Genomic DNA, 14,738 nt, shown 5'->3' on the forward strand with positions numbered 1-14,738 from the left:
ACTCACTCTGTAGACCAGGCTGGCCTCAAACTCAGAAATCCACCTACCTCTGCCTCCCAAGTGCTGGGTGGGATTAAAGGCGTGCGCCACCACCGCCCGGCCTAAAAAATATTTTTTGAGCCGGGCAATAATGGTGCACACCTTTAACCCCAGCTATCTGGAGGCAGAAGCAGGAGAATTTCTGTGAGGACAGGGTGACCTACAAAATGAGTTCAAGGCCACCGAAGACCCTCTATCTCTGGTGTGTGTGGGGGGGGGTAGACAAAAGGTAAATTTTTATAGTAAAAGACCATGTGGTTTATAAAAACAGGCAGGACAAGAGTCAACTACTTTCTGTTGACAACACTTTCAGACTTAGAAGCCACATCCTTATACCCGCCTCTGTGCACGTTAGGTCCAACCTGGCCCTCTCATCTGCAGCTTGCACCATTAGAAGCATCCTGATACATATCCTTGCTGCCTTTCCTCCCCATGAAACACCACAGTGTGCTTTCTTCAATGGAACATGAACCACGCAACTCTTCTATTGCCTCTACAGTCAAATGGTTGCCTGGCCTTTGAGGCCCCATAGGAGCTGTTCCCTTCTTGTCTCTGTGACTTCATTGTCCCGGACCTTTCCCTTGTTCATTGTGCTCCAGACACATTCACATTCACCACACCCTCTGTACCTTCTGCCCGGAGTGCTCTGCCTCCAATTCGCCACAAGACGGTCCTGTCTTTTGTATTTCAACTCAAACACCGCTTTCCCAAACTGAGACTGTAATCCTTTATTCTCCTTCCAAATTGCCAGTCATCTACTTTTGCCTTCATATATCCACTGTCTGAAATTATTTGCATCTATTTGTTATTGTTTTTCCCTCTTGTGGAGTACAAACTCAAAAACAGAGAAATTCCTATCGATCTTTACAATACTGCTGGCTTAAGTGGGCACTTAATAAATATTTAGCATGTGTCATAAACAAATGAGAACATATATGTTACTAATGTGCCAATAAAATTTTACCTTGAGATCTGAGTTTGAGAGCACCTGCAGTCATCCAGAGAATTGTACCCTATCGGTTATATGCTAATTTATTTTACCGGTAGAAAAGGGCAGTTACAGAAAGGAATGGACAGAGCTAGAAGATTGCCCAGAGGTATCCCATGAGGGTTGAAATTTTTTTTAACATGACACAATAACTTTCCCAGCCTGTTTTATCACATGAACCAAGGCAGACTTAGTCACTAAAATCAGAGCAAACTAGTAAAGTGGTTCAGTAACTTCAGCTTGCAAGAATATGGAAAGGTACAGTGACACAACATGAGAGGATGGCAGGGTGTGTGTGGCGCTGGGAAGCCACCCTGTCTGGGGCTTTTGTCTTGGGAGTGTGTGCATCTCCGAGCTTATGTTTGACGTTACTTCTGTCTGTGCTTCCGAGGGAACAGATGTGCAGAGCATTGGCATGGTGGCAGGAGCAGTGACTGGCATCGTGGCGGGAGCCCTGCTCATTTTCCTCCTGATATGGCTGCTAATACGAAGGAAAAGCAAAGACAGATATGAGGAAGAAGACAGACCTAATGAAATCCGGTAAGCTTCCCTATTTGTGCAAACTCCCTTTACAGGCCAATTCCATAGTAACCAGTCAATAGAAACATCCCTTAGGTCCCTCCCCTGCATTATTAATCTCTTCAAAGGGTTATCCTGGCAAGTGGGAAATTACAGTCTAGGGACAAGAAAATGTGATTCACTTTATTGTGAAACTATCCTTGTCCTGGCTTGCTTTCTGTTGCTATGGCAAACAGCGTGACCCAAAGCAGCCTAGGGAGGAAAAGATTTCTTTTCCCCTTAGAGCTCACAGTCCATTACAAAGGGAAGGCTGGATAGGAATTCGAGGCCGGAACCTGGGGGTGTCAACTGAGATGAGAGCCATGGAGGGGTGCTGCTTACTGGCTTGCTCCTCATAGCTTGCTCAGCCTGCTTTCTAATAGAACCCAGCATCGCCTTCCCAGGAGTGGCACCACCCACAGTGAGCTGTACCCTCAGACAGCCATCATGAACCCAGAAAATGCCCCATAGACTTGCCAACAGCTGAGGTTCCCTCTCTCTGTCCCCATGACTCTAGCTTGTGTCATGCTAACAATCAACCAGCATAATTCTCAACTTTACCTCTGACTCATTTCCACTTAGAAGGGTGGATAATAGAAAGGGTATAACCCACAAGGCACGAAAGGGTTTAAGTACACAAAGCCCCAAATCTATCAAAGCAATCAAAGTCTCCTGTTGAGCTGTATCCTCCTGGTGCAACTGGCTGAACCTCTCTGGCAGTCACTCAACAAACATTTTCCTGAACTGGACAGTAAGTCTTAGGAAACGAGGAACTGCTCAGTTCCTTAGCTGACTGCCTTGGAGGTTTACAGCTTGAGGAGTTTATTGAAAAAAAAAATCTCAGGGGGAAGTAACTTTAGTGAGTATCGTCATCACAGCCCTGGCAGTACTGAAGTTTATCTTTGCTGTCCTTTTTTTTTTTCTTTCTTTCAGAGAAGATGCGGAAGCGCCCCGAGCCCGCCTTGTGAAGCCTAGCTCCTCTTCCTCAGGCTCCCGGAGCTCACGCTCTGGCTCCTCCTCCACCCGCTCCACCGGGAATAGTGCCTCCAGAAGCCAGCGGACGCTGTCAAGTGAAGCAGCACCGCAGCCGGGGCTAGCCCCCCAGGCATACAGCCTAATAGGACCTGAAGTGAGAGGTTCTGAACCAAAGAAAGTCCACCATCCGACCCTGACCAAAGCAGAAACCACACCCAGCACAATGCCCAGCCAGAGCAAAGCCTTCCAAACTGTCTGACTTAGAGTGGACTTGACTTGCACTTTCCCAAAAGTCAGGATCTTAGCCTAGTCACTGGAGCTCGTCCACCAGCCTTGCAAGCCCCTCAAGCCAGATAAGATCCCACTTAAGTAGCTGCAGAAATGGCACGGACCAGTTCTGATGAGTACCCTCCTTATATAGGATACCAAGCAAACACAACTGGAGGCTGACCATCTATCTCTAAAGGCAACTCACTGTGCCTTCAGACTGAGTGGAGGGGGAGGAGGGGCCCAAGCTTATTGGGTAAAACTAAGGGAAAGGTGAGGCTGCACACACCTGAAACATCTTACCTAGGATGTTGCAAGTCACCACAGTCAAGAAGAATCGGGGATCTCATAGATCAATTTTCTATTCATTTCTGCAAATTTATTGGATTAGTGTGATTATTCAGATAGTCAAAACTGAAGCCCACGCCTTATAATATACCTATCTGCAACATGTACTGGGACAACTGCGTTTAGGAAACTCACATTAAAAAAAAAAAAAAAAAAAAGAAGGAAACACATTTTTTTCTACTTTGACTTGACTTCTTTGTCATAAGGTTTGAACGTTAATTGGGGAGGATTTGAAATGGTGGGAGACAGAGAAAAGGGATTTTCTCTTACCTCATCAACAGCCAACCTTCCTATTTCTATGGAACCCTAAAATAATAACTAAGGAGGGAGTCCAACCAAGATGGGATATGACTCTCTGAAGAGCTTTCCATTTTGATATTCAGAGGATTGCCAGCAGACATCAAAACTATTATCCCGGGGGCAGTTGTGGCTCATTACTCTAATTTGACTGACTCCCCTAAAGACTTCTGTGCTGGATGTTTCTAGAAGAAACAAATACTCACTACATGTCACTTAATGAATGTCCTTAGGGACAATCCTCTAGAGAAAGTCTCTCAGGGATGTTGAAAGATCCCCTTGCATACCACTTCCAGCTCCTCTTTCTGGGAACACGTGAAACCAGAATTTCAAGACTGCTTGGAATAGAGAGGGAGAGTAGACCTTTCTCTCAGTAGGTCAAAGGATATTTGGTACTGGCCCAAACTTTGGCGATTCTCCCATTTCTTTCATTCTAGAAGGATGTGAATGTGGGACTTTTGATGATTCTAGGCCTTAAATTTTCAGCGATCATTTCCTAAAAGGCACTGAAACCCCCCTGGCCCTCTCCCCGCTGAGAGGTTGAACACTATCCTCAATGTCTTTCTTCTCAGCGGTAGACTCCAAGAAACATGTGGCCGTGGGCTGGAAGGAGTGAACTACCATTAGGGAGCAGGTGGTGAGCAAAACAAGGGGGTGGTGGGTGGTGGGAGCGGATTCAGCTCATGGCTGTTAACTTTTTTGTTGTTGGCATTTGGGAAGGAATTAGCAGAAAGGATTCACTACCAGCAAAAGTATCAACACAACTCACACATGGAGAAGAAAGGTGTCTGAGAAATTTAAAAGAAAGAAAGAAAGAAAAAAGCAGCCTTTCCAGGACAAGTAACTTGCCTGTTAGATGGTTCTGAAGATTAGGGCACTTAAGGCGTAGCTGCTAAGCCTGAATGAGCCCTTCGAGGAACAAAGCAAAGTCAGCAGGTCGTGGTGGGTGGAGCCGAGCATTTCCTATTGTTGACTGGGGCAAAGGCGAGGGGAAAGAGGAAGCCGCTGTGGCTGCAGAGGTGAAGTGTTCTCTGGAGCAGGACTCAGATGCAGCCAGGGAAAAGGTCGGTGCTGACGACTGCCCCGTGTCTCTGGCTTCTTATTCCTACGTTTAATTGACATAAGAGCATCCTCACGGGATGTACACACATTTCCTTCTAAAGTGCCTAGGAAATGATGCTTGTGTTAAGTTGTCTGGGTTCGTCTGGGTGGGCTTTGTGCATGCTAAAGTGACCGTCCTAACCTGAGTTTATGTCTTCCTTTTTAAAGAGGTAGAAATAAGAGACATTGAGGAAACAACACAGGTGCCTGTCCATTTTAGAGAACAGGCATGTTTGAATGCTTCTTATACTAACTCTTATCTCACTGTAAGTTGTTTGGTTTTTTTTTTTAAGCCCCTTATTCTGACTACACTTTATCCTTCTTGGAGGGTGGTATCCAAGCAACATGTCTCTTCTGATATATAATTCTGAGCGTTCTCATTCCTGGAGTCCCTGAGCCAAACAAGCTTATGATGAAGGCTGCAGCTGTGCTGTCAGGAGCAATTTTCTCACTGCGCTCTGCCTTTGAGCATAGGAGTATGCTTTGCAAGCAGGGACCAGTCCCCTTTGTCTGAAAAGGAAATTCCAATTCTTTAAATGTGTTGTAGAAACCAGTACCACTGAAACTCTTCCCAACGGAGAACCATATTAAAATATGCCAAACATTATACTAGGAGCTGAGAAATTCTGAGAGATAAGGCACTGAAGTCTGTAGTAATGACAGAGCCTCAGAATCAGCCATTCACATTTAAATAAGACAGAGAATGGACTGAAGATAGAGCCAGAGCCATGACTGGCTCCAAACCTTAGTCCATTGACTTTGCAAACCAAGCCAGCTGAGTCTTTCATGTGAAACAAATAGAAAAGGAAAAAAAAAACAAAAAACAAAAACTGATGGGTAAAAACAAAAAAAATTAATAATAAATGTTTGTAAGAAAATGCAGATGGAGGAATGTGTATGTTTAAAGAATAACCGTTTCAATAAAATATATAAGCCAAACTTAAATTTGTAAAATTAATGTTTTTGTTGTCATCTTGTACACAAAGGATTTCAGAATTGCTGTTCCAAAAGGTATTTGAACATTTCACTTACGGAAACATCCTGTGACAGATACCTTTTCTTTGGGGTATTTCTGGCATGCTTCATTTCTGGTACTATGCTGTTTGTGTGTCAGCCTGCTATGTTGCCTTGTGAACGGGCTGGTACGTGTCACAAAAGCACGTATTGGTTGTAACTCCATTTGTAACAGCAATGAAATAATAAATAAGGGGCGACAGCCCCAGAGGAGGAGCCGGGGCTATTCAACCTGCACAGGAAATGTGTGTGTACCTTGCTGCCAGAAGAACAGAACTTGGGCCATATATGGTTAGTGATTGGTTTCAGTCACAAGTTTTATTTAATTCAGCCACAGGATGTTTTTAGCCCCAAAGATGTGAGGAGAAAGACCACAGACCCAAATCATCATGGCCAAATTAACTACAGCAGACAAGTTCCTCAGTATATGAAGTCCTTTTTTTCCTCTCAAGGTAAGTGTAAGTGTTGCAGAGCTAGCTGCCCTTAAGGACTCTGAATAATTGGGAAGCAAGTATTTTGTGCCAAGACTAAATAGCAACAGAGAATCATACACTGTGGGATATGAAAAGAGAAGTGACTACTGAGAGTCACAGAAATCTGCAAGTAACTTTTCAGAAGTTCACATAAATGACATAACAGAAAAAGGTAGCCTGAAGACGGTACATACCTGGAATCTTTGCGCTCAACAGGAAGTAGGCGTTCAAGTTCACCCCGTCTGGGATATTGAAACCTGTTTCACAAAGAGAGAATAATGGTAGTTATCACTTACGGAAACATCCTGTGACAAATACCTTTTCTTTGGGGACAGGGTCTCATGTAGCCCAGGCTGGCCAAGTACTTATAGCTAAGGATTCCCCTGGGTCCTGACCCTCCTTACCTCCTAGAGTGTTGACATTACAAGCAAATTGCACTGCAGTTAGCTTTTTACTTTGTCTCCCCCTCCAAATCTAAATGCATTATACATTGTGTCTTATCTTCATACTCACATTAATTCTATAAAAAGATGTTTGCGTTTGCATTTTAAAAATAATAAAACTAGGTGTGGGAGCGATGACTCAGCAGTTAAAGCACTGGCTGCTCTCTCAGAGAACTGGGGTTTGGTTCATAGTACCATGGCACGCACTTTATCTCATGGCTATCTGTTAGCTCCAGTTCCAGGAGATACAGTGCCTTCTTCTGGCCTCATGGGCACTATATAAATGTGGTGCATATACTCAAACAAATGCATACACATATATACATACAAGTAAAAAAAAACAAACAAACAAACAATTAAGAAGGTTGGGTGGTAGTAAGACTCACCTTTAATCCCAGCACAGGGGAGGCAGAGGCAGATGGATGTCTGAGTTTGAGGCCAGCCTGGTCTACAGAGTGAGTTCCAGGACAGTCAGGACTACACAGAGAAACCCTGTTTGGAGCAAGCCCTCAATGATGATGATGATGATGTTGATGATAGAGGAGGAGGAGGAGGGGAAGAAAAGAAGAAGAAGGAAGAGGAGAAGGAGAAGAAGAAGAAGCACCCAGCCAAATACCATCGTGTTCCATCAGAACTGCTAGGTCTTGACTGACTGCTCTTCTTATCCCTAAAACCCTTATAGCTTTACCCAAAACCATGGGTTTCATCTTCCCTCTGTTCAATTTCTCATCCCTAAGCTTTTCACTCTACACACTGAAGATCACTCCTAGAGTACAGTATTTACAGAATCCTTTGGGTTGCAAGTTAGGAGAAATTTTCCTTTCTTTTTTTGTTTTTTGTTTTGTTTTTTTTCAAGACAGGGTATCTCTGTATAGCCCTGGCTGTCCTAGAACTCACTGTGTAGACCAGGCTGGCCTCGAACTCAGAAATCTGCCTGCCTCTACCTTCTAAGTACTGGGGCTAAAGGCGTGCGCCACCACTGCCCGGCTTTCCTATTGTTTTTTAATTGCCTATTTTTTGCTTTACAACAAAGTAACCATTGGTGTAGGTGAAATAATGCTTATAATTTTCAGAGAATGTTAAATGTAGCGTATCTTGAACACATTAATAAGTTAATAATCATATTTAAGGCATATCAATTTTATTAAAAAATGTTTATAGAGCTCACACACTTGAGGGACCTTATATTTAGAAGTCATTATGTTTACATCTGGGTTTAATGGCTCATGCCTATAATCCCTTCACTTGGAAAGTTGGTGGAAAAACAACCACTAAGAGTTTGAGGCTAGCCTGGATTACAAAGTAGTTCTGGTTCAGTACTAAGGACCACAGGCTCCCCTTCCAGGGGATCCAGGTTGATTCCTGGCACCCACAGGTGGCTTATAACCATCTGCAACTCCAGATTCAGGAGATCTGATCCCCTCTTCTGGCTTCTTCAGACACTATGTTAATGTGATGCACAAATGTACATGCAGGCAGAATCTCCTTACAAATGAAAAAAAAGAAAAGAAAAGATCTGGGTATGGTGGTACATGCCTTTGATCCCTGTATTCCAGAGGCTGAGGCAGGCAGATCTCTGAGTTCAGGGCCAGTCTGGTCTAGATAGCAAGCCCCAGGCTAGCCAAAGCTACATAGCATTACCCTATCTCAAAAATAAACAAATAAATAAATCTAAAAAAGAAAAACAAAGCCGGGCAGTGGTGGCATACATCTTTAATCCCAGCACTTGGGAGGCAGAAACAGACAGATTTCTGAGTTCGAGGCGAGCCTGGTCTACAGAGTGAGTTCCAGGACAGCCAGGGCTACACAGAGAAACCCTTTCTCGAAAAACCAAAAAAAGAAAGAAAAAAAAGAAAAGAAAGAAAGAAAGAAACAAAATTCCCACCCAAGAACTGTGTTTATAATTATTTAAGGCATTTTTCTCCCTCCCATCCCCTGCCTGCCTGACCACTCACTGTCTAGGACTGCAAACCCATGACCTAAATAGAGCTATGCAAGTGTTCTACTACTATGCTACAGGTCTCTCTTGATTTATTTATTTATTTGGTTTTTTTTGTTTGTTCATTTGTTTGTTTTTTCGAGACAGGGTTTCTCTGTGTAGCCCTGGCTGTCCTGGAACTTACTTTGTAGACAGGGCTGGCCTCAAACTCAGAAATCCACCTGCTTCTGCCTCCCAAGTGCTGGGATTAAAGGCGTGTGCCACCACTGCCCTGCTCTCTTGATTTATATCTGTTTTGTCACCATTGCCAGATAGAGACGGAAGAAACCTATTTGTTTATTTGTTTGTTTGTTTGTTTAACAATTAGTCTAACCACTAAGCAACATTGACAATGATTTTATTTATTTATTTATTTATTTATTTATTTATTAAAGGTTTACTTATTTATCATATGTAAGTACACTGTAGCTGTCTTCAGACACTCCAGAAGAGGGCGTCAGATCTCATTAGGGATGGCTGTGAGCCACCATGTGGTTGCTGGGATTTGAACTCAGGACCTTCAGAAGAGCAGTCAGTGCTCTTAACCACTGAACCATCTCTCCAGCTGTGACAATGACTTTAATTGATGAAAAAAATAACGATACTTCAGAGACGGTGGAAAGCAGGTCTCTGAGTTCAAGTCCAGCCTGGTCTACATAGGAAGTCCTAGACCAGCCAGGGTTTCATGGTGAGACCACCCCCACCCCAAAACCCAATAATAGTATCAACAACAATACAATTACTGGAGAAGCGCCTCTTTTCCACACTACAGGTCTAAACACAATGCTTACATGGAATTTGAAGCCAGATGTGGTGGTGCTCACCTTTGATTTAAATTCATCCTTGGCTATATAGTAAGTCTCAAAATTTTCCTAAAAAATGAGTTATTGTGGATAAACTTGAGTAGGCAAGATGGCTCTCTGGACAAAGATGCTTGCCCTGCAAGCTTCACCTTCTGAGTTCAATTTTTTTTTTAATGTGTTTTTATCTTATACATGGTATCAGTCAGGGTTCTCTAGAGCCTTCCTTCTTCCATTACCCTTATGGTCTAAGCTTTTCAAGGCCAGTATGCCTCAAGATCTGGATCAAGGGGCTGCTGAGATGGTTCAGCCAGTGGATAAGAGCACTGACTGCTGAATTCAAATTCCAGCATCCACATGGTGGCTCACAACCACCCGTAATGAGATCTGACGCCTTCTTCTGGTGCATCTGAAGACAGCTACAGTGTACTTATTTATAAATAAATTTATACATTTATAAATAAGTTTACTTATTTATAAATAAATCTTTGAGCCGGAGTGAGTAGGGCCGACAGGAGTGAGGGGGGTTGACTGGAGTGGGGCCGACTGACCTGAGCGAGCAGAGGTCCTAAAAATCAATTCCCAACAACCACATGAAGGCTCACAATCATCTACAGCTACAGTGTACTCATATACATAAAAATGAATAAATAAATCTTAAAAAATAAAAAAATAAAAATAGCTGGGCGGTGGTGGCGCATGCCTTTAATCCCAGCACTTGGGAGGCAGAGGCAGAGGCAGGTGGATTTCTGAGTTTGAGGACAGCCCAAAAGTGTTTCCTATTTATTTTGTTTTGGTTTTTGTTTTGTGTTGTGTTGTTTTTTTTGAGACAAGGTTTCTCTGTGTCTCTGTGTCTCTGTGTCCTGGCTGTCCTGGAACTCACTCTGCAAATCAGCCTGGCCTCGAACTCAGAGATCTATCTGCCTCTCCCTCCCAAGATCTGGGATTAAAGGTATATTTCACCACTGTCCTGAGTTTAATCTTTGGAACTCTTGTAAAGACAGAGAGAAGCTAGCCTGGTCTACCTAGTAAGTTCCAAGCCAGCCAAGGTTAGATAGTTAGACACTCTTTTTAAAAACGTGTGGTGTGTTTCTACGTAGATGCTATTCCACAAAGCCGTCCTGATGTCTACATACAAGCCATGTACTTTCCTTATAACAAATTAAATATTTTGAAAATCCGTAAACTGTAAGCACTCTTGGCTAAGAGTTAAAGAATAAGTTGTGGAGTAAAGTAGATCCGACTTTGACACTAGGTTGAGGTAGAACAGATTAGTCTCTCGGGGCCTTTCTGTCTGCATCTTAAGACAGGATAAGATCTCCCTAAAATAAGCTGACCATGGTGGCAGCCTTAATCCAAGCACTAAGGAGGCAGAGGCAGTGGGTCTCTGTGAGCTGAGATCAGCTTGGTCTACACAGAGTTCCCCAGGCCAAACAAAGCTGCACAGTGAGACCCTGCATCACAGCAAAACAACCAATGGAACAACAAAGACCTGCCTGAAATAGTTGCCATCCAAGTCACATGAGAAAACACACATCAAGTGTTTACTGTGCCCTTGCTTCACACACAAATATAAGAGCCACATACAGAATTTTACCAGTTACACAGCAGGCTGCTTTTAATGTTCAATGTAGCTAAATATTTGTTTTCCCTAATTTTTTTTTTTATTTTGTAATGAAAGTAAATGATGTTAGGACGACTTACATGTTTAAGTAAAGTAATTGACACTTTGCTACAAACTACTAATACTGGTTTGAATCATTCTGGTTTCAGTTTTCCTGAGGGAATGCACTAAACACATTCAAGTCTTGGGCAGTCAGGCCACATGCTGCAGTTTTTAGCCATGTCTTTGGTTCCTCGAGGGGCTCTTTTTGATGGAATTTCCATGTATGTTCACCATTCTTTGATCCTGAATAACTTACTATCTTCTTTCTTCTCTACCCCCGCTTCCCTTCTCCCTTCCTCTTCCCCTTCCCCTTGAAGCAGGATCTCACTCAATCCTAGGTTGGCCTCAGGCTCTAGGCAGTTTGTTTGCCTCTCCTTCACAAGCTTGGGGATTGCACACAGGAGTCACTGTCTCCAGCTGAATAATCTTTAAAACTGAATTCTTTTGCTTCCCTTTGTTGGCTTTTTTTTGGGGGGGGGTGTTTTATTTTGAAACAGGATTTCAATGTAGCCTTAGATAGCCTCAAACTTACTTTGTAGACCAGGCTGGCCTTACAAAGATACACCTGTGTCTTTCCTCCAGAGTGAGTGCCAGTGTGCTAAGGGCATGTGCCGCCACGCCCAGCTCTAGAAGCATATACCTTAAACTAGGCACCAAGGCACCTATCTTTAATTCCAGTACTAAGGAGGCAGAACGAGTGGGTGGCTATGAGGCCTAGACCATCTTGGACTACATATAGTTCCAGGCTAGCTGGAGAGACCCTATCTTTAAAAAGTAAATTGTACACTTAGAAACTCCCATACTAAGTAATTCTTTTTTATGGCTTTTTTTCAACATTTATTTATTTAGTGATATCTATGGAACATATGCACCAGGATATTCCTATACAGGTCAGGGAACAAGGTGCCTGTGTTGGATCTCACCTCCTTCTAGTGACAGAAGCCAAGCTTGGTAGCAAGTGCCTTTACCTGCTGAGCCATCTCTTCGGTTCTCTTTTTGATTTTGTTTTGTTTTAATTTAGTGCTAGACATTGAACCCAAGGCCTCACAAATGCTAGGCAAACGCTGATGACACTATCCACTGCCTATCCTGAAGATGGTTGACTTGCCGCTGCTCTTGGTTTTTTGGGTGTGTGTGTGCATGTGTGTGTGCCTGTGCACATGTGTGTGCTAAGGGAGGCCCAAGGTTGATACCAGCTCGCTCTGGTATCCTCTGTTTCCACCTGCCAAGCTCTGTAATTACAAAGCAGATCATTTGGGATCTGTGATACCCAGCTTTCAGTACCCTACAATTCTCACACAAACCATTTAACTAAATTCTTAGCTTAAGCTAGATAGAGTAGCACAGTAATTCCAACACTCTCAAGGCTGAGGCAGAAGGATCACAAATATGAGGCCCGCCTTGCTACATAGTGAGGCTATCTCAAAAGTAAATACATAGCAGGCTGGAGGGGTGGCTCAGCTCAGCATTTGTTTCTCTTTCAGAGGACACAGGTTCTCAGGACTCACGCTGTGGCTCACAACTCTCAGTAATTCCAGTTCCGGGGGATCTGAACTCTTCTGACCTCCACAGCACCAGGGATACACATGATACACATAAATACATGAATGTAAAACACTCACACACATAAAAAAATACATAAATTCTAAACTTAAACCCCTTAGAAAGGAAAAAAGAAACCCCAAAGGCTGTCTACCATAGGCTGATTTGCTTAGTATTTGCATACTAGCTAATAAGTTACAGTGGTCTGAGTAGTTCCCTTGGAATTTCCTTTAATTGGTGGTACCACCACACTGCTCTTATAAAACAATTACCTATGATCACATAGCAGAACAATTTTACAGATTAATACCTGTAGAGCCTGCTTGTGCTTGTCCTGGTGGTACAGGCTTATGATCCAAGGGACTCACAGGATGAGACAGAACTGCAGAGAGCTCAAGCCAGGCTAGGCGGTCTGGTAAGACCTTGTGTCAGAATGTTAAAAGAAATATCCATATAAGTAACTGTTATCAGAGAATACATACGCCTATGAATCCCATTTGTATTCTAGGCACAGTATAAATTTGGGGCCCCCTGGCTTTCTGTACTGCTTGCCTTATTAGACAAGCATTAAATAGTAAGGGCATGACAAATTCAGTTTCCATGAACTAAATGTTCCATAAACTAAATGTCCTAAGTGTTCTGACACTTCCAGACTTAAGAACCCCAAGGGACAAAAAGGAAACCAAATGATAGACAAAGTTAAAAAAGAAAAAAGTCCTGCACATTTTATTTAACCTCTACGGCTCTGAAGGCTTTGCTCTATAGGAGGAGAAGCAGAAATTTTGAGTGTTAAACATACTTATAATCACAGAACTCAGGAGACTGAGGCAGGAGAATTGCTATGAGTTTGAGACCATCATGGGCTGTATACTAAGTACCAAGCCATCATGGTAAGATGCTGAACAGAAAGAGAGAGGGGGTCTGAAACTCTCTCTGTGTTACCACACAAGAGAATGTCTGGAATTTAAATTCAGATGTAACTGCAGAGTCCAAGCTCTTTCCACTCCCTGACACTGCTCACCGAAGTGAGAGTATGTGCTCTATACTGATAAGACATTCCAAGGGCTAACGTCTGATGGATTTCAGGATTCTGAGACACTATGAAAGCCACACTGGTCCAATCTTCAGTTGAATGTACTATACTTCCCTTTTCTATGAATTTTTGGATTTTAGGTGGTATAAAACAAATGTTTTTAAAAGACAGATACTAGGCTGGAGAGATGCCTCAGCGGTTGAGAGCACTGGCTGCTCTTCCAAAGGTCCTGAGTTTCAAATCCCAGTAACCACGTGGTGGCTCACAATCATCTGTGGTGGGATCCAATGCCCTCTTCTGGGGCGTCTGAAGACAGCTACAGCGAGCGGGGCTGGAGGGAGAGCTGGAGAATTGGTTCAGCTGTTAAGGGCACCTACTGCTCCTGTGTACTTATATATAATAAATTAATAAATCTTTTTTTTTTTTAAAGACAGATACTCCATCCAACCTGAGTTTAAACCCCTTATTCCAGGACTTCCTTCACTCCTTTCCAGAAGAGAAGAGGAAAATACAAGATGACATGACTGGTGCAGAGCCCTCTCCTGCTTCGAGGAAGTGAGCTCCCAGGGATGCCACAGAAAGCCCATGGTGTTCAGCCAGGCACAGACACAGACAGTTTTATGTGTCGGCTGCCCTGCTGGCCTCAGCAGGCTTCAGTGGAAAGATAAGGCTTATAGAAGGAAGTTAGTTCCCTCTGGAGGAAGCAGAGCTAAAAGCTGACAAGAGGGAAGCCATCCCAGTAAACACATTTTAGATGAAAGAAAAACAAAAACAAACAGCCAGAAACCCTGACACGATGATGACCTTGTGGTTTGCCAGTTTAATCATTTAGCCTTTCCTCATCTACAGAATGAGAATGCCAATTCCTACTTCTTAAGATGTAAGGTGCTGGGCAGTGGTGGCGCAGGCCTTTAGTCCCTGCACTTGGGAGGCAGAAGCAGGTGGATTTCTGAGTTTAAGCCAGCCTGGTCTACAGAGTGAGTTCCAGGACAGCCAGGACTATACAGAGAAACTCTGTCTCGAAAAAAAATTTTTTTTATAAAAACCCTGTCTCGAAAAACCAAAAAAGAAGAAGAAGAAGAAGAAGAAGAAGAAGAAGAAGAAAGATTTGAGGTAAATCCGTTGTTGTTTGAGTTATAGCTCAACTCAGATCCTCTTTCTTGCCCCTGCATTTTTTTTCTTTTTTTTTGTTTTTTGTTTTTTTTTTTTTTTTTTT

At 43.1% G+C, this 14,738-nt stretch overlaps 1 protein-coding gene and 1 long non-coding RNA gene across 2 annotated transcripts in view; one reads left to right on the top strand and one right to left on the bottom strand.

The window, feature by feature from the left end:
* The window catches only part of Clmp (CXADR like membrane protein), a 105,978-nt gene extending 100,466 nt beyond the window's left edge, over positions 1-5,512 (top strand). Inside the window, exons 6-7 of the mRNA XM_031344948.1 lie at positions 1,426-1,567; positions 2,519-5,512. Of these exons, the coding sequence (XP_031200808.1) occupies positions 1,426-1,567; positions 2,519-2,819 (443 nt within the window). The 3' untranslated portion in view covers positions 2,820-5,512. The remainder of the gene's footprint in view (positions 1-1,425; positions 1,568-2,518) is intronic.
* Positions 1,056-3,201, bottom strand: LOC116073213. The gene is made up of 2 exons (XR_004111725.1): positions 3,131-3,201; positions 1,056-1,508 (listed from the first exon to the last, which is right to left on the bottom strand). It is a non-coding gene; the product is annotated as an uncharacterized LOC116073213 (long non-coding RNA).
* Positions 5,513-14,738: the final 9,226 nt, after the last annotated feature.

The sequence above is a fragment of the Mastomys coucha genome, unplaced genomic scaffold, assembly GCF_008632895.1.
Source record: "Mastomys coucha isolate ucsf_1 unplaced genomic scaffold, UCSF_Mcou_1 pScaffold23, whole genome shotgun sequence".
Lineage (NCBI taxonomy): Eukaryota > Metazoa > Chordata > Mammalia > Rodentia > Muridae > Mastomys > Mastomys coucha.